We start from the raw sequence: 21,277 nt of genomic DNA, 5'->3' as shown, positions 1-21,277 counted from the left end.
GCGTGGTTCACTCAAGCTATAATTTCAAGCAGTAACAAAGTCTATTAGTTGCCAATTAGGTTGGGGAGGTGCATAGGGAGTGCCTGTTAAAATAAATTGTGCTCACCCAATGTCTGCATCAAGCAGGTAAGGAATACAAGCAAGTAAGATGCAAAGTTTCTTCCGCTCTGTGCCAAAGCCCCAGTCTAGGAGAGTAACCCCAGTTGCACTGGTATGGCACATTTTCATGCCTCTCAGCAACACTTTTCAAACTAATCTGAGTGGTACCACCATTAGTGCTAAATTGGAAGCAGTTGTGTGTTAAATACCAGAGTCACTGGGAAGTGGATAAAGGCTGCCCAAACTCAGATGAACTGATATGACTCAAATAAAACTAAGAAAAGTTCTTTGTTCTAAGACTTTGGGCTGAATTGTATCAAGAGTCAAAGGCCAGTCAGTGGCTTAACATAGTTCATCATCCAGTCCAAAACAGCTTTTCTTGGTGTACTTCCATGTGTATATGTCATTACAAAATAAATATTTGAAGTCAGTTACTTAGCTTGTATGTAATATTTAGTATATTTGCCTTATTTAAATGTATTTGGTATTGTATATATGTGGCTCACTGTACATAAAGTGGCCTATGAAAACAAACATTTTGACACCTCTAATAAACAATTTCTAAAAAATTACTATATTTTGTCACATGGACCAAGACTGTCTGACAATATTCTGAAAGATGCCTAGGTCAGAGTGCACTGTTACTCAGGGAGGCTGTGTGACTATTTAAGAAATTCATATGGGAGTAGTTCAATTTTGCATTCAGGGTCCCTAGATACCATTCATAAACCTACACCAGCATCACTGGCCAGGTTTAATCTAGGGCATGAGTAAAAACATTACAATTGGTTTTGGTTGCCTGCATTTTTGGAGCTGGTGCCAGAGTGCAAAGAGGAGCCATCAGGAATCCTATTCCTCATTGTTATCCAGTTACCGAACCTGGGAGCTTTTATAAAATGGCCTCAATCATTCAGATGTCTCAAAGTCTTTTACAGCCAAATTTTATATTTAAGTTAGTCACTGTTGTAATGTAGGAAATGCAACAAACAATTTTCACACAGCGCGTTCCCACAAACAGCAGTGACCATGACCAGAATTTTTTTTTTAGATAATAATTAAGGGTTTAATATTGGCCAGGAAATTGAGTATTCCGTGGCAGCATGGGAGCACAGTGGTTAGCACTGCTGCCTCGTAGCGCCAGGGATAAGAGAAAAAAGTTGATGCAGAGGCCAAGTGTGAAATGTAGTCAGTTACGGAACTGAAAATAAAACCTAGTCTTTAAATTGGTACTGGGCATGGTTGATGAGCAACCAGCAAGGGTGGGTATGTGGTTGGAGGGTGCAAGACAGAGAAGAACAGAACAAATTAAGTCAGGTAACTAGTCTGTAGTTAAAGTGGATAGAAAAGAAAATAGACTACCACAACCCAGAGAATGGAAGTGGTGGACAACTTGCTGAATTGCAAGAACCCCTGAGTGAGTGATACTGAAACATGTCCTCATTTTTAAACTCAAGAGATATGTCATTTAAGACATGTGGTGACAACATCCTTTCTTTACCCACCACCATTCCATCCAACTAGTATCAAACTGTAAGCTGGGAGGTCTTGTTCCTATGATCCTCCTGGTTTCTTCATGTCTTGTGCTTGTTTCACTTCAGACAGGAGATGCAATGAACATTTATGTAGATTACAGAGGTATTAGTCCAATGCAGCACAAATGAGCATGGCCTTACTCGAGTAAAGAACTCAATGCTTGGGAAGGTAAAAAACAGGAAGGGGAAAAGCAAAACATGACAAGGACAAATAAAATTTCTGCAGGGAGTGCGGGAAGCTAGAAATCCATGGAATCAGATTTGGCCATCAACAATAAATACTTTTTTTTTAAAAAGCTCTACTTTTGTTGCATTCAAGATGGGTTATGGAAAGAAACATTTAGGTCAGTCTAGAGAGAAGGGACGGGTTACATATACAAAACCATCTATAAAACTCAAATCTAGGTAAATCCCAATCACAAACTATGTCACAATGGTAAATAATGAACCAACTATTAAGACAAGCCTACTTTCCACAAATGGAATCAATTTGGTGTTGTTTTCTCTCCTCACCAACATCTTATCATCAGCATTAAAATTCTTCAATACCATATGTTGAGGCAAAGGTGCACATAAAGCAGCCATATAATTGTAAAATATTCAAACACAACATGAAACATCACAGATAATACTGGAGAGAAAATAACATTTGACATACAGACCAGAACAAGGGTTAAGGATTTTAGGGAGTGACAGTTGCAGAATCAGTGATGTTCTCTATGTTGGACAAACATAAGCATCATCTTTGCTTCAATAATGCAACATGTACCCAAAGAGAGTTATTTGTAAGGTCCACTACAAATGATTTTTAGACAACTTATTAATTACAGTACAGGAAAAAGTAAAAACATGCTTTCATGGTAAATAAAATTGCAAATAATTGCACCACTAAATCCACTTTATTTAAGAACTTAAGAAATAGGAGCAGGATGAGGCCATTTGGCCTCTCGAGCCTGCTCAAAGAACAATACAGCACAGTAACAGGTCCTTCGGCCCTCCAAGCCCATGCCGCTCCCTGGTCCAAACTAGACCATTCTTTTGTATCCCTCCATTCCCACTCCATTCATATGGCTATCTAGATAAGTCTTAAACATTCCCAGTGTGTCCGCCTCCACCACCTTGCCTGGCAGCGTATTCCAGGCCCCCACCACCCTCTGTGTAAAATATGTCCTTCTGATATCTGTGTTAAACCTCCCCCCCTTCACCTTGAACCCATGACCCCTCGGGAACGTCACCACCGACCTGAGGAAAAGCTTCCCACCGTTCACCCTATCTATGCCTTTCATAATTTTATACACCTCTATTAAGTCTCCCCTCATCCTCCGTCTTTCCAGGGAGAACAACCCCAGTTTACCCAATCTCTCCTCATAACTAAGCCCCTCCATACCAGGCAACATCCTGGTAAACCTCCTCTGTACTCTCTCCAAAGCCTCCACGTCCTTCTGTTAGTGTGGCGACCAGAACTGGACGCAGTATTCCAAATGCGGCCGAACCAACGTTCTATACATCTGCAACATCAGACCCCAACTTTTATACTCTATGCCCCGTCCTATAAAGGCAAGCATGCCATATGCCTTCTTCACCACCTTCTCCACCTGTGACGTCACCTTCAAGGATCTGTGGACTTGCACACCTAGGTCCCTCTGCGTATCTACACCCTTTATGGTTCTGCCATTTATCGTATAGCTCCTCCCTACATTATTTCTACCAAAATGCATCACTTCGCATTTATCAGGATTGAACTCCATCTGCCATTTCTTTGCCCAAATTTCCAGCCTATCTATATCCTTCTGTAGCCTCTGACAATGCTCCTCACTATCTGCAAGTCCTGCCAATTCTGTGTCGTCCGCAAACTTACTGATCACCCCAGTTACACCTTCTTCCAGATCGTTTATATAATGCTCACCATTCAATAAGATCTTGGCTGATCTGAGTGTGGCTTTAACTCCACTTTCCAGCCTCCATAACCCCTGGACTCACTTCTCGATCAGAAATCTAACTCAGACTTGAATATATTCAATGAGCCAGCCTCCATGGAAAAGAATTCCAAAGTCTAACAACCCGCTGAGAAGAAATTCCTTGTCATCCATCTTAAATGGGAGGCCCCTTATTGTTAAACTGTACCCCCTAGTTCTAGATTTCCCCCGAGGCGAAACACCCTCTCAGCATCCACCCGAGAACAATATAGTTTCAATATGATTAAATTTACACGTGAGTTTTCTTTCAAAAATGAAATGTAAACCGAGATCCTCATTTTAAGAGATGCTTTTGTTACATTCAATATATCAGTATTAATGATCTGAACTGGCTTATTAAAATAATGTAACAAAACATCTAGTGCAAAAGGGGGAGAATGAATGAGAAAGGGAAGAATAGAGAGATAAAAATAACTTTAGAAGACCTAAATGGACAAAGATCCAAAAGGGTATTGTTGTGACTGTTAAGGTGACTCTTCCTAAAATATTTATTTTTAATTTGCCATCCTTTTAGTGTCCCCAAACATTCAGAGGCTACAATTAATCATTTCAATCTCATGATATATATACGGTCTCTTACAGCATGTCTTGTTACACTTCCTGTCCTGTCCTTTCCTTTATGGCTGATCAAATCACTTTCCAGACCTTCGGTCCATCATATTCCTGCTGCACAAACGGTAGTGTGCAGTCCATTTCTCAGCTGGTTAAGTATCTCCTCTGTCTCTGCTCTCAATGGCATACATTTTGGTTCCACGGAAGTGAATGACATTCCCAGCGCCAAGGTCTGAAAGCAAGAGGGATCTAGAGTCAGGGCTGGCAGGAACAGAGCTTAGAGGCCAGGAATCTAGGAGTAAGCCCATAACTAGGCAGGGAATAGGGCAGTTCAATGATCCCGGACTTCAGCCTGGATTTCCACTTTGACATTTGCATTCATCCCAAGTCTCCAGGGCTCCTCAAAAAGGAACAGCAAATGGACAGAGTGAAAGATCCAATGCTAAGGCTCAAGGTAGCAAGAGCACTGGTGGGTCCAGATGTTGACAAAATGGGCTTGGGTAAGAGCATGCATACAAGTGATAATTTAAAGAGATAGAGAAGCAGAGTCAAACAAGACAAACTACTTAAGAGATCAAACATCTGCTGAAGTGCTACAAGATTGGTTCCAGAGTTGGGCAATGAGAGTTGATCTGTGGTAATAAATGATTTTGCCATTCACATGCTTTCCATGGGTAAGCCAAGTCCCTAAAGTAATGATTGTACCATGTAATTCTTGTGGACCATTTGGACCTGATGATTCAATGGGCCAGTCAAATGGTTAAAAGGGGACCTAGATTCATGGATTTTAAACAACTACAAATATACAGCTGATAGTTCAATATGCCATAAATTACCAGGTGGGATTTTCTCCCCCTCTGTGGCATATTTGGCGGCAGCGGGAGGTGGCACGCTACTCACCGGCAACGGGATCTTATGGTCTCACCATCGCCAAAGGGGTATCAGGTTGAATGCACCCCTCACCACCAGGAAGCCTGTGGTGGGAGTGTGCTGTCGGCGAGACTGTAAGATCGCGATGGTGTGAATGGCAATAAGATTTCGGCGGTGGTTCCAATTAAGGACTTACTAAAAAGAAGTTTACAGTATATTTCTGCTGTGAGTGGAGGGATGTTAACTTTGTGTAAAAGGGAACAATATTCTACTTTTATCCACATGTAGAGAAAAGCTCCCTGTGTCATGCCTTAAAAATGCACCTGGCCACAACCCTAGAGAATAATCTAACTTCTTAGCTATACCACAACAAATTGCACTTTCAATAACCTATCCTCTCAAGTGTGTTTCCTGCTACAAACTTAATATATTGTGACTGCCTAAAGTTAATTCATTCACAATCCTTGGAGCCAGAGATAAAACTTACATTTCATCAATCTGGATCAGATTCAACCCCAGCCGCCTCCAAGTGAAATTCAATCGGCCACAAAATGCCCTACATTCTATGTATCAGACATCTAAAAAAAAAATTAACATAAAACAAACCACCCAGAAAATACTGTATAGCACAGGTCAAAATACATCATACATCAGATCACAATTTTATTTTTTTACTTTAGACATGTATCCAGTCCAAGACTGCCAGCAGTACTGTGAAAATAACCTAATTGAACACTTGAGAGCCAATGACACAACTTGTTACAATGCATTCAAATACAATGGAATTTTCCCAACCAGATTTAATGTTCACCATCAAAAAAATTACAAGAAATTTGTTTAAACTAATATAAAGCCCCTGTTAGCAATGATTTGCATATGATCAATAAACTCCTACACAAAGTCAGACATTTACAGTTCCTCACCTGCAACTTAGCAGTAATCTAATTCAAGGGATGCAATCTACAAGCTGTCAATGTCACTTACAATTCTCAGATGTCAATTGTTAACAATATAAATTCATTATTAAACAGCAAAATATACAGACACGTGATTTTATTAGAACTCAGTCTGGAAGATCATATTTCCCTGCATCTAAACACCCTCACAGTTTATTCATATACAAGCTCAAAAGCCCTGAAAATCCAATGGCATTGGAGGAGTATTCCAATATTAGTGTTAAGGTGAGCCAGCTTGGTACATTGATTACTGTCTCCAAACAGATATTGGATTGAGCTCCCTTGGTTTTAATATTACTGGAAGGTCCTGAACTGCTGAGGGCACATCTTTGCCCACAAGCCAAAAGTTGCAGCACAATCTGACCTGGCAGAATTTCAGGTAAGAAAATAACCTCATTGAAATGGTTTAATTTTTCTTCAGGCATCCAGACCACAATCCTAGCCTGGACTTCCAGATGAAGCCAGCCTCTGCCACTCGATGACTGAGAATGACTAATTCTAGTTGGCACAGAGGTGGGTCACTGGGTCTATTGGAGTGTTAAGGAAACAGGAACATCCAATGTCAGAAACTTCTGCTTTCTCACCATCACTGGCTTTGTTTGGCCTGGGCAGAGTCTCTACCACCAACAGGCCATTCAGGAAACCGTCAGGCAAGGCCAGACAAATCACGTGGTCCTGACCCAATTGGAAGTCCTTCCAACACAACACCGCATTGAATAATGGCGGGCGTTTACCGGATAAGGCACAGATTGTGTTTTCAAAATATTTACACATTTAATATAAGTGGGCATTTCAAAATAGTACCGTATTCCAACTTATTAAAAGCTTGTCACACCAATCTGATGTCTGTACAAATCCCTGAACAAGAACATTAGAAATAGGTGTATGCCCTCGTGCACAGCCTCCCATTCAGTAAGACCAGGGTTGAATTCCTACCTCAGTTACATATTCCCATGTTATCTCCATATCCCTTAATTCTCTTAGTATCAACAGATGTAGTGATCTGTTTTGACTATACTCAATAACTGAGCATCTATCTCTGGGACAGAGAATTCCAAAAATTCACAACCCTTACAGTGAAGACATTTCTGCTCATTTTGGTCCTAAATGGTTGAGCCCTTATCTTGAGACTGGGGCTTCTAGTTCTGGATTCCTCAGCCAGGGGGAAATCATCTTCTCAGACCTATCTTGTTGAGCCCATTAAGAGTTTTACATGCTTCGATGAGATCATCTTTCATTCTTAATCCAAAGGGAATATAGGCCTAGTCTACTCAATTGCTCATCTATCTCGTGAATCCTTGCTGTACTCTAAGACAAGTATATCCTTCCTTAGGGCATACTTGTCTCAAGATGGAAGCCAAAACTGTACACAATCCTCTAGGTGTGGTCTCACCAAGTTCACATATAATGCAATAAGACTTCCTCACATTTAACACTCCAAAAAGCTTTTGTAGTAAATAAAAATACTTCAGTCCACTCCTATTTTTTCTCACTCATCTTGAATTTCACGAGGTCATGAATCAGGAACACCATTCTCCACAACCAGCATCTCATCATTACAAGAGCAAGAAAAACCACTGAGCATTTTGTTACCCAGCTATATCACACTACAGCAGTTACAAACTTTTCTGCTTCTTAGACACTGCAACAATATAGCACCCTATTAAGTCTATACCCTTGACATAATTATGCAACAGGAGAAAGGTATTAGCAATGGGCTAAGAGAAATACATCTGTCGGCCAGAAATGCTACAGAGAGGAGGAACCCAAAAAATCAATGACACATGCAGATGAAAACTAAATTATAACTTCAAACAAGAATTGCAGTGCAATAGGCCCTATAATTAAGGTGAAAAGCAAAGCCACTGATGAATTTAGCCCTCAACTACGTGGAATCTCCACAAAGACACCTTATTACTGTACACAATATAGCAATTATTGGTTCCTACGGAAACAATGCCACCATGTTAGACATGATGCTTGATCATGACACATTTTATTTAATAATACTAATCATGTCTAACATTTCAAATCTCAGTTCTTTAATTATCAGAAGATAATGATAGTGACAGTAATTCTGGACTTATGACTAAGAAAGTGGCATTAGTACTGGCGCATCTAGAACTTTCTGAAACCCAATATAGATAACAGCAGCAAGAGTTGAACAACAATTTTTTTTTTTTTAAATCAGCATTCAAAATATGCTCAATGACTAAATAAAGATGCAGCAAGTATTTTAAAAATGAATGGTGGTCATACACTGATCAAGGTCACAAAACATCAATATAGTATAACAAACCCCAAATCTCAATTTTGCTCTTTACCTGTGTAGATTTGTCTTTCATAGATGATGGGTAGTGTATATGGGGATCACGTGGCCACTGTCCTGTGAGATAGGGTCCTGTTATGGTGTCTAGAGATGAGGTGCGCCGGATTGTATTTGAGGTTCTCATCTGTTGAGATTTGGACCTTTCAACTGTGGAAAGTGAAGGAGCAGTAAATAGTACACAGTTCTTGCCTGATGACCAAAATGATTCCTCAGAGAAAATGTAAATCTACTATAAAACTATGTTGTGCAAAATAAACTTCCATACATATTACTCAAGTACATTTGGCTTATTAAACACCCTGCTCAATATTAAAAGCACAATGCACAAGGAGATACTTCATGGTTACCATTGCATGACAGCAAAGCTTTTTCCTTATACTGTGTGCACCGATATTTAAAATAATTGACTGCAACTTACTCCTCCATATCAACTTAAATATGGATAAAATAAAATTAATGGCTGTGGCAACATTCTGGTCCCTTTTCTTCGTCAACCATTACAATTTAAATATGCAGAGTAACTGCAATTCACCCCCGCCCCAATGCTTATTTGCCATATTCCATGATCATGGTATTCTTCCCCAAATTAAAACATATCCTGCAAGCTCCTCCTGCATCCTAAGGTCAAGGTCAATGCTCCAAAGCAGCCTGACCAGAGTGTTTGTGATCGGAACGTCAATCAAATTAGTGACTCCCAAAGGCTCAAATTAAAACACACATTACCCAGGGCCTTTTGATTAAAAACAAGTTTCTCAATTCAGTTAAGTACCATGCAACAATCGATTTATATTCATGATTCACCTTTTGTGAAAGTTTATGTTCACAAATGTCATTCAGAAGTTGAAAGCAAAACTTCTGCCTTCTAACAATCAAGAACAAAGATGTTTTCAAAAAGACTTAGTGTTTTAGTACAGGCAAAGTAAATGTGAACCATGGCAGAACTATTTGATTAATCAGCTAACCACTGATAAAAGATTTTGGCTACTGTATTTACTACAAAAGATTATGCTTCACCTGTGCTACAGGAAAGAAGTCTTGTTGACATGAATTAAAAAGGCTGTACTTTGCAATCAATGGGGAGTGAGGGGTACAAGTGTTCAAAACAGCCCCCAGTATTTTTTTTTAAAAATCAGTTCACATGACTGCTGCCAAATAGATCAGTGTGTCTTCTGTACAGCAATAACCAGCATCATTAACTTCTGGCACCATTGCTCTACTTCGCATTGAACTATAAGAACTGCTGACACAAGCTGGACAAATCACCGACAAAATTATGAGAACTTTCACATTACCAAGAAAGCTTAGGTCATTCTGAAGATGCCATAGGAGAAGCCTGCGGACATACTCATTTCAATCATAACCAATGCGCAGTAACTGGTAACATAGTAACTACAAAAACTCTGTCACTGTCATTCAGTCTGCTTCACTGCCCCTAGCAAACATTCACATGTAATTGGACATCATCTTTGAAGATTACACTGTTAGCATCCAGAACAGACATACAGTATTGACATTACTTTCATCATGTCAGTTCTTGTGACACTGCTAGCAGCAGGCCTCACATGGCAGGACAGCATATTCACACATGGCTGGAGATCATTTCAGAAAGCAAAACAATGAAACAAAACTCATTGTCGCTCCAGTGCGTTTTGCCATGGAACGATGGTTATAATGGCACAGCCAGGAATAGGGATCAAACAACGTAGCAGCACTTCAGATAAAGCGAGTAAAAACCAAAAGGTAAAAATTACGCGCCACTGAGTGGAAGCCTTCCACATAGTAAGCTGCCACTCTGAGTTATGCTATCAGGGAAATAACTTCCTCCCGTCAAATGATATTGTAAGGAAGGAAAGAAAAAATGTTAAAAAGACAAAACAAGGGAATCCAAGCAGCTCTTGCACCTACACCTATCAGCAAGAAGGAAATGACAGTGGCATTGGTTTGGCAGCTAATTGCCTACTAAATAAATCATGCTAAGCAGCAACCTAAAAAAAAGTGTTGAATAGCTACAGAAACAGAAATTATTTTGGCGTTTTCTCTCAAATCACAAGCTGAATGATTTCCACTCCCTCCAATTCCTGCACTATTGCGAGAAAAACACGAGTCCAGAAAATAGAAATCTTCATGGATGTCATTATGTCGGTTCCTTTGACAGTCCCCATGTGGGAACACTTCCAGTCCAGAAAATCAGGTTGACATTTCTTCCCAAATCAATGATAGTCAAACACATCTCGCTGTAAATTCTTATTGAAAATGTTCATTAAGGCTGCAATCAGAATGAACTGAGAATCCAATGCTCCAACATACAGCTACTGAGAACATTTTAAACAAAGAGAGAATGATTAATTAATAATTACCAATGGTATACTTGCAAACAAAACTGGCTTGCAAGGTCAAGTACATTATACTCCAAGTCTGGAGATCAAATTGCAATATTTATACATAAATAAAGTGGGTGGAAATTTAATGTTGTGAACAATACCATGCTAAAAAGAATTCAATTCAAAACACATTTTTCAATGTTCAACAGTTTGAAATGATGAGAAATCGGAGGACAAAGTTGAAATGCTTGTGCATTTAATTTCCATCAAGGTGGGGACAAGTTTGAGCTTAGAGCTATACATCACTAACTCAGTCAGTTCCATGAATTTACAACCGGACAACTACATTAAATGGAGCAGCACAAAGTAGGAATTATTTCATCTTGGTTACCAGTTGGGACACCTCTAAAAATCATCTCTCCCACCTAAATTGGACTTGAAGGAAAAAGGGTGTCCATAGAACCATTTGATCATGGTAAGACAATTACTCTCAATACTATCCTGTGTCATGAGATCTACCACAAAAAGATAATTTAAATAGCCCTAGCTGTGACGATGTTAAATTTATAATTCACCTCAAATATTCTCATGGGTGTGTTCTGAAGCTGTTGCCCATCAACCTAAACAATCCCCAGAAGAATTACATGTTGAGCAAAATTCAAAGCATACATAAAATTTGTTTGACATTTTACATTAGTGATGTTTTAAAATCTGTTTTAGCACTATGCATAAATAATTAGGGTGTGATAGTCAGTACTATGAGACCACCACCACCTAGACATTCCCCTCCAAGTCATTCACCATCTTGAACTTATAAATATATCACCATTCCATCACTGTCACTGGGTCAAAATCCCAGAACTCCCTCCCAGACAGCTCAGAGTGTACCTACACCACAGGGACTGCAGCGGTTCAAGGCGACAGCTTACAACCACCTTCTCAGGCTATTTCAGGATGGGCAGAAAATGCTGGCCTAGCCAGCAACACCCACATCCCATAACCAATTGCCATGGCTCGACTTCTGCAGACAATACTAGCCTGCATACTAAAATCTCATGCAAAAGGAACACTGAAATAGCTCTAACTGTGACATTTGACCAATGTTATAACGCAACACTGGACGCAGAGACAAAGTCCTTAATATGTCTAAGCACAGCCCAATGTCATAATAATATAGCCAATAACAAAGGTTCTTGAAATCATCAGAACCAATCCTAAATCAGTTTGTCTTCTAAGCCTTTTACAGTCCTTATTGTGCATCAAATCTCCTACTCAAGGTTTAGCAAACGAGGTGGTGAATATGGAGATTTCAAGAAAACAGGTTGTTTAGTAGAACGGCCAGGCTGGTGAGTGTGTTCCCTCTAAGCTGCACAGCAACCTGAAAGGTCCAGTGGTGCCATTAAATCACCACAGGTGCAGGATAAAAATTTTTTAATGAGCTTCACACTTGAAGAAATCACCCATGCACTTCAACAACAAAAAATTACAGGGAATGGTGCTGGTGCAGATGCAATTTAACATGGATAATTGTGAAGTGAAGCATTTGGAGGGGCAAAAAAGAAATTGGGAGAATACACTTGCTGGAAAAATATGAACAGATACTTAGGGGTTTAAATACACAATTCCCTAAAGTGCATGGATTCAGAGTACATACCATGGCCATTCAGCTCTGAAATGTTTCTGATATTCAATTACATTAGGTCAGAGATATACCTAAACTCCATTTACTTCCCTTTGTTCCATATCCATTCGTATCCTTACCCAAAAATGTGTCATAATAATTTTGAAAATTTCAATGCATCCTGCAGATTCAGATCATCTGTAATCTAATGGAACAGTGTAATAGGCTTAGGGAATTGGATGATCCACTCTGCAATCTTCCTAAACGCGCACTTGTGTATTTGAACCCCTAGGTGGCTCTGTTCATCAACATCATTTTGTGTCATTCCACTTAGTGCCTACTCCAATTAATTCTTTTATCCTTCCCAATGCTTTATTTCATATGTTTGCAGGTGACATCCAGATTTCAACTACTATCCCTTGCCAGAGAAAATGCTTCTTGATTTCACTCCAAAATGAAATAGCTTTAATTATAAGATTACGCGCTCTTGTTCTAGATTCCCCCACAAGAGGACACTTGTTTATTTGAATCTATCTTAGCAAACGCTTTCATCATTTTGAACAGCTTAATTAGGGCCCCCTTCAATCTTCTAAATTCAAAGGAATACAAACCAAGTTAGTATCACCTGTCCTTATAATTTAACCCTTTAGACCTGGTACTGTTCCAGTGAATTCACACACTGCTCTTCCAAGGTCAAATTTCTTTCTTGAAGTTTGACGCTCAAAATCGAATGCAGTATAAAGACCAATACAATTTTAGATTTTATAAAGTGAGGTAGACTAGAAGAGTTCATGATACCGTTGTGAATGTAATCTAAGCATTAGAAATACCACAGTTTAGGGTGTCATATTCTGTTTTAGCCACAGTTATAGTAGGGACTTTGAAGCAACAGAATGCTTAAAACAATTTCCATCCTAGCATGTCTACAATTATGAGAAAGGATCCCAGATATCATGATGACTTTATTAAATCTTTCCTTAGCCTTTGCTACTGTCAGCCTTTGTTACTCTAGCCAAAGTAGATAAGATTTAATAAAGATTTTTAAATAGTGATGGCGTTGGTAGAGATGAGAGAAAGTAGTTCATCTAACCGTGAAGTCAATAATAAAGGGTCAATTTAAAATTAATCACCAAGACAGCAAAAAGAAAAGGTAGGAGAAATCTCTAAACAGGCAGCTGTGGTTGAAGTAAAGACTGTTCCACTGTTTAGAGGAAAGTTGGATAAATATTTGAAGAAGGTAACATATGACTCTAGCGAGAGAACAGAACACTGATTAGATTTGGGTCATTCTAGCAGAAAGCTGGCAAAGACACCATGGGCCAATTGGTCTCCTTCAAAGCTATAAACTTCTATAGTTTCCATCTATAAATGCTTTGATGTTAATTATTGTGTTAATTGGTACTAGGCCAAATTATTACTGAGCAAAGGAATGATGATATTTTACCCCAATACTGCCAAGCTCTGCCTGTTGCTTGCAAAAGCCCAGACCACAAATCAACTGACCAGTATAGCAAAGTGTGTTTGTTCACCAAAACGCTCATTTGTTATTCGAAATAACTTACACCTGACTTAAATTTAATTAGGTATTCTTTTAAATTAAAGATTTTATCTCTGCACCAAATGCCGGCATTTCCAACCATCACGTGCGTTTATTTCTATTTAAAAGGGGAATTTTAACAATATTTTAATCCAAAAATTGATATTTTAGTTCTGAACCTGTATATAAAAACTGATCCCAGGTATTTATTTCAGTCAAGCTCCGAATAAGATTGCAGGATCGAGGACTCGCATCCCATCCCACACAAATAGCAGGGAGCTGAAGAAGTGCAATATTCCCATATAAAATAAACAGGAATGAAGTGGGGGGTTTTGCTATCCCTTGTAAAGCAGCAATCACCTCGAAAACCATTGTTAAAATCTTGGTTTTCTGCTTGCAATCAAATCTGAGCCCGTGGGGTTATATCCAGCTCCTTCAAACGCTGTCTTAAAAGGTTGAAGTGGATTTTAAAACAATAAAAAAGTGCTGGTGGAATGACATTCGCCTCCAGTTCCCACACAAGGAAACCCATCTTCAGCCCCGCCTTCATTCACTGGCTCCCGGCCCGTCAACATGCTCACAGCCCGAGAGTGACAGCTAGCTGCGGCTTCAGACAGAAAATAACATTTGCCTTTGTTAAAAATGTTTTGTCATCAATGGGGAGATTTGCAAAAGGAGAACGACGGGTCGAACTGGACATCCGTGCAAATTTCGCCCCGATTTAATGTGTTTTGACTTTAAACGCACGAATTTGTAAATTTAAAGGGAAAAAAAACACCATCACCACCAAATGTGCAATCGAGGTTTGCACAGGGTGGCTGATGTGTTTAAAGATGTATGTCGGGGAGCTTTTCTGGAAGCAGTGGGATTACTGCATGAGGGCTCCCCGCACAGACTAGAAAGGCATCAGGAGATCAGAAGAAATTAATGTCCGATTCATGGAAACCAGGTCAGGCAGCAAACATGTTATGTAAACAGTGAGTGCGAATAAACCACCGACTTCTCCTTAAATCACAATATCGAGAGGAGGAAGTGACTCCGGTTAAGTGACCTGAGTCGGCACCAATTAATGCAAAAAAAGTTACCGAATTCAATTTTTATTAAAATGCAAATCGATAGTTAGGCTTGTGTGTAAATTCCACAAGTGTATGGCATTTCACGCAAGCTCGATGTTGCTGCGCTTTAGTGGAGTTTGCGTATTGTCCTTTGCTACGGCCCCCGAATGAATTAAAATGCCACAAGCCCTGGGTCCATGTGTTACTGTCTGAATGCCAAGTGCATTCGGCAGCTCTGCAATAAAGCAGCCCATTCTCTGGCACTGAATATCATTATCGCTCTTTAAAATATATTCTCCCCCTACTTAAATGCATTGCATTGGCAAGGCTGTAAGTGATTAGGATCAGATTTAGAATCGCATTTTATCACACACGTCTGTACCGGGCAGAGACATTTAAAACTAGCGTTTTAATTTCATTCATGTTTTTCTTCGCCTCCCACTTTTTAAAATGATCTTAAGTTTCTGCATCAGCGGGCGTGAACCTGGAGGGGGAGGAAAAATACTTTGCCAGAACCCCAGTAATCGTACCTTGGCTTCATTGCTGCAGCTGGCTCGTAAACAGCCTGAAAGCCAGTGGGAAAATGTAATATATTTTAATCCAAAGTAAATACCTAATACAATGAAGTCTGACATTAATCAAGTCTTGAACTGACCAGCTATGCATATAAAAATCAGATTCCAGGTGAATTACACCACGAGGACATTTTAACCTGCTAACACTATCCAGCTTCAAGTTCAACCGTATACAAATGCGAGATACCCCAGCCATTTATGGTTGTAAGACATTTCATTTTTACAAATATAAGCTTGTCAGTCACGTTGCATTGATGCACATGTCAACATTTCACCATTTCAGAATGTACCTAATTTAATTTCAACGTATTGCTTTATTTAACCTCATTAAATATCTTCTATCTAGTGTTCCTGCCGCTTTGAAGTACGGAGCAAAACGCTGGCGCCTGTACAAAGTGAAAAGCCTTCATCATAACACTGGCTAGAAAGGCAAAGCCTCTCTCCATCCAGTGTCCCCCGCCCGCAGCTTTTCAAGCGGGTTTGGTCTTCAAATCGAGTTTTGCTTTATATGGACGGTGAAAGTGGAATCCGAAATGATGGACACAAAACAATTGGGAAAATATTGAAATGCTGCAAATTGGCATTGAATTTACATTAATGCATTTTGAGCCGTCGGTTGTATTTGCTGGGAATGTAAAATGCCCTGGTTGTAATGTGCGAGATGGATTGCTTAAACTAACATGTAGGTAACCCAACTGTTTACAAGACCAAGAGCTGTTTGAGAGTTAATTAAAAAACCGTTCCAATGTCCTTTATCGTCATTAAAATAATCTGCTCCATACATGCTGGAAAGCTGACATCATGTGGATCAGCCCCAGGAAAAAAAATCCTTCTGGGTCTCTGCCTCGCCTGCATACACAGAAACCCACATGTCATTTAAACCCCCTTCTGCATCAACAAAAACATCACCAACCCTGCAGTCATTTTTTTGCACCATCACACACAAAATAAATATAATTGCAATTTCTTACCCCTTACATTTAAACAATACCAAGCCCTATAGTTGCAATGCTTTTGTGTAGCTTTACAAACTGCTACATGGGTGTTTCTTTACCTTTATTAATTAGGTGGAAAAACATCCCAATTATTTTTTTTTTTAAAGTCTAGGCTTCATACATTTGTACGGCAATAGACGAGAAAAATACTAACCTTTGTAAACAGGTTTGAAGGAAAAAAGTGGTAAATACCCTGACAAACACGCGTTCACATAATGGTATCGTTCTTTTAATTTAACTGTGATAACAATAGACTGCCTTCCTTCTGTACCTTTATAAACAGGAGAGCTGGGGCTCCTTCTCTCAGGTGAGCTCCTACTGTCAGGAGACCGTCTGTGTCTCATGCGTCCGTCGGCGGCGACAATCGCAGCCGGAGCCCAAAGCGAAGAAGTGGGCGACGAGGTCGGGGAAAGTTTCTGTCCGTTGGAGGTGGTGGATGTGGCTGCTGTTGAGGTCGAGGTGGTTGCTGTTGCTGTAAATGCAGAGTGAGTTGCTGCTGCCACTGCCGGGGAGCTGGTGCTGCCGCTGCAGGAGGAGGAGCGGGTCGGGCTGTTATTGCCTTGTCTCAGCTGGAAGGGCACGGTGGCCCTGATGGGCTGCAGGCGGTTCGAAGTCGGCGACCCATTGCGCCGCACTCTTTGAGACGCTTGTTGTGAGGAGGAGGAGGACATGGTGAAATCGCTTTAATACAGGCGCGTTCTCCAAATTAATATCAAATGTATTGTCTGAACAAACTGCAGGAAGGTCTTCACTCCGGGCACGCTGGGGAGCTCAGGACGCTCAAGGATATTTTTTTTGCTTCGGCTGGTTATTGATTATTGTCCTAAATGGTGTTATTTTGTGAATGATTTTGCTCCTTCTTCCCCTCTCCTTTTGCTTGAAGCGGTGCGGTTGCAAAGTGACTCTAGTTAATCCCCGGCTCTGTGTCTCACTCATTCGCCTTGCTGTCCTCAGCCTAGCCTCACAGAAATGACAAGCCAGCTGCAAGTGACAACACAGGAGCCCAATCAGAGGAGAGGCTGCTCTAATGGAACTCTGATTGACACTGCTCCCGTCCAATTAGAAGCCAGGAACTTGGGGTAGCGCGACACCCCCCGAAAGCCCCTCATTCCATTGGCCGATAGCCTCCGGTGTCGTTGTGATGGGCAGTCTTCTGGCCAATAGGTAAATGGGATGGGCGGACCTATCTCCCGACCTTCCTCTTCTATTGGCTGTTCGAACAGCATAATCGCAGCCTGATTAACGTCCCCATCCAATCAGGGCTGGGTGACCAGCTCCGGCGATTGTGACGTCACTGTGATTGACACACTCAACCCAGTGCCCCGAGTGAGAGGTTGGTTCAGGGCCTGGGCTTCTTCTTCATTGGCTGCAGTGCTGCTGATTACAGGAAGATATCGATGTCTTACCCGTTTGCCTTGCATTGTCAGTTCAGTTGTTCAAGTGCCTGGTACGCGAGCTTGAAATGCACGGTATTTTTTTTGCAAAAGTTTACCCTTTTCCCCAAAGGTTCTCACAATCGCAGAATAGTTACAGCCGAGGAGGCCATTCGGCCGATTGTATCTGTGCTCTCTCTCAAAAGGGAGCAATTCACGTTGAGCCACTCTACCAGCCTGTAGTCCTGCACGTTCTTCCTTTACAGATAATAATCCCACTTGAAAGCCTCGATTAAACCTGCCCATGCCACTCCCTCAAGCAGTGCATTCCAGATCCTAACCACTTGTTGCACAGAAAGGTTTTTCTTCATGTCCCCATTGCTTTTTGCCAATTTTTAAAAATCTATGCCCTCTGATTTTTGCTCCTTCAATCCAGAAGATCAGATTCTTCCTATCTACTCTGTCCAGACCCCTCATGATCTTGAATACTGCTGTCAAATACCTCTATCGCCTTCACCTTTTTGCCCCCAAGGAGAACAGTCTTAACTTCTATCTATTTATGTAGCTGAAGTTCCCCATCCCTGGAACCACTCTCATGAATCTTTTCTGCACCCACGCTAATACCTTCTCATTCTTCACAAAATGCCACAACTGGACAGAATAATCCAGTTGAGGTTTAACCTTAGAAACTAGAAACAGGAGTAGGCCATTTGGCCCTTCAAGCCTGCTCCACCATTCATTTTGATCATGTTTGATCATCAAATTCAATATGCTGATCCCCCTTCCCTACATATCCTTTGATCCCTTTAGCCCCTTGAGCTATATCTAATTTCTTCATGATATCAGACAACGGTTTGGCCTCAACTACTTTGTGGTAGTGAATTCCACACATTCACCACCCTCTGGGTGAAGAAATTTCTCCTGACCTCAGTTCTAAAAGATTTACACCCCTTATCTTCAAACAATGACCCCTAGTTCTTTACCCCACCATTGGGAACATTCTTTCTGAATCTACCCTGTTAGAATTTTATAAGTTTCTATGAGATCCCTTCTCACTCTTCTAAACTCCAGTGAATATGATTCAAACTGACTTAGTCTCTCATGTGATGTGGATAACCTCACATTTATTCACATCATACCTCATCTGCCAAGCATGTGCCCACACGCTCAGCCTATCCAAATCATGCTGAATGAAGCATCTCTGCATCCTCCTCACCACCACCTTCTCAAGGGAACTAGAGATGGGCAATAAATGCTGGCCAGCCAGCAATGCCCATGTCCCACGAATGAATAAAAGACCTGCCATACCTGGTAAACCTTCGCTGTACTCCCTCAATAGCAAGGACATCCTTCCTCTGATAAGGACAACAAAACTGCACACAATACTCCAGATGTGGCCTCATCAACACCCTATATAATTGCAGCAAAACATCCCTATCCCTGTACTCAAATCCTCTCGCTATGCAGGCCAACATACCATTTGCCAACTTTACTGCCTGCTGTCCCTGCGCGCTTACTTTAAGCAACTGATGCACTAGGACACCAAGGTCTCACTGAGTATCCACCTCTCTCAATTTACACCCATTCAAGTAATAATCTGTCTTCCTATTATTGCTACCAAAGTGGATAACCTCACATTTATCCACATTAGACTGCAACTGCCATGCATGTGCCCACATGCTCAGCCCTGTCCAAATCACGCTGAAGCATCTCTGCATACTCCTCACAGCTCACCCTCCCACCCAACTTTGTATCATCTGCAAATTGAGTCAATACATTCAGTTCCCGCTTCCATTAATATATAATGTGAACAATTGGGGTCCTAGCACGGATCCTAGTGAAACCCCATTAGTCACTGACTGCCAATCAGAAAAAGACCCATTTATGCCAACTCTTTGCTTCCTATCTGCTAGCCAGCTTTCTATCCATCTCAAGACATTACCTGCAATCCCATTTACTTTAACGTTACATAGTAGTCTGTTATGAGAGTCATCGACTTCAGGAAGCGTAGTGGAGGCCATGCTCCTGTCTACATCAACGGGTCAAAGTGGAAATGGTTGAGAGCTTCAAGTTTCCAGGTGTCCAGATCACCAACAACCTGTCCTGGTCCCTCCATGCCAATGCTATAGTTAAGAAAGCTCACCAACGCCTCTACTTTATTGGGAGGCTAAGAAAATTTGGCAAGTGCATTATGACTCTCAGCAACTTTTACAGATGCACTATAGAAAGCATTCTTTCTGGTTGTATCACAGCTTGGTATGGCTCTTGCTCTGTCCAAGACCATAAGAAACTACAAAGGGTCGTGAATGAAGCCCAGTCCATCACACAAACCAGTCTCCCATCCATTGACTCCGTCTACACTTCCCGCTGCCTCAGAAAAGCAGCCAGCATAATTAAGGACCCACACACCCCGGACATACTCTCTTCCACCTTTTTCCGTCGGGAAAAAGATACAAAAGTCTGACGACACATACCAACCGACTCAAGAACAGCTTTTTCCCTGCTGAATGAATCTACCTCGTATTAAGTTGATCTTTCTCTACACCCTAGCTATGACTGTAACACTACATTCTGCATTCTCTCCTTTCCTTCTCTATGTACGGTATGCTTTGTCTGTATAGCACGCAAGAAACCATACTTTTCACTGTATACTAATACATGTGACAATGATGATTCAAATCAAACTTTGTCAAAAGCCTTCTGAAAGTCTAAATAAACTACATCCACTGGTTCTCCTCAGTTACATCCTCAAAGCATTCTAATAGATTCATCAAGCATGATTTTCCTTTTGTAAATCCATGCTGACTTTGTCTGATTATACCACTGCCTTCCAAATGCTGAGTTATGAAATCCTTGATAATGGACTCTAGCAACTTCCCCAGTACTGACATTAGGCTCATTGGTCTATAGTTCCCTGTTTGCTCTCTATCTCCCTTTTTTAATAACGGGCTTACATTAGCTACCCTCCAATCCAACCAGTGTCTTATACAGGTTTATCATGACTTCCTTGCTTTTGTGCTCAGTGCCTCTATCGATAAAGCCCAGGATGCTGTATGATTTATTAACTGTGCCCTCGCTCAACATATACTGCCAGTGATTTATGCACGTATACACCCAGCTCCCTCTGTTCCTGCATCTCTTTTAGAATTGTACATTTTTTTTGAATACTGTGTGTGTTCTATCAAACAAATCAGTTCACACTTCTTTGCATTAAATTTCATCTGTCACTTAGTCACCTATTCCACCAAATTGTCTATGTCCCTTTGACATTCTACACTATCCTCCTCACAGTTCATAATATTTGTAAGTTTGTATCATCGCAAATTTTGAAGTTATGCCCTGTACACCAAGGTCTAGGCCATTAACATATGTGAGGAAGAGCAGGGGTCCTATTGCCAATCCTTGTGGAACATCACTATAAACCTTCGTTCAGTCTGAAAAACAACTGTTAACCAGTACATTCTGTTTCCTGTTACTCAGCCAATT

At 40.7% G+C, this 21,277-nt stretch overlaps 1 protein-coding gene across 2 annotated transcripts in view; it reads right to left on the bottom strand.

The window, feature by feature from the left end:
• The window catches only part of glcci1a (glucocorticoid induced 1a), a 189,041-nt gene extending 171,673 nt beyond the window's left edge, over window positions 1–17,368 (bottom strand). For both annotated transcript variants that reach the window (XM_078238205.1, XM_078238216.1), the window contains exons 1-2: window positions 16,690–17,368; window positions 8,310–8,461 (exon numbers count right to left, since the gene is read on the bottom strand). In XM_078238205.1, coding sequence (XP_078094331.1) covers window positions 8,310–8,461; window positions 16,690–17,089 — 552 coding nt within the window. In that variant the 5' untranslated portion in view covers window positions 17,090–17,368. The remainder of the gene's footprint in view (window positions 1–8,309; window positions 8,462–16,689) is intronic.
• Between the last annotated feature and the right edge of the window lie 3,909 nt (window positions 17,369–21,277).

The sequence above is a fragment of the Mustelus asterias genome, chromosome 2, assembly GCF_964213995.1.
Source record: "Mustelus asterias chromosome 2, sMusAst1.hap1.1, whole genome shotgun sequence".
NCBI classification, from domain to species: domain Eukaryota; kingdom Metazoa; phylum Chordata; class Chondrichthyes; order Carcharhiniformes; family Triakidae; genus Mustelus; species Mustelus asterias.
The sequence above is the reverse complement of the archived record's forward strand: the minus strand, read 5'-3'. Positions and strand labels throughout refer to the sequence as shown.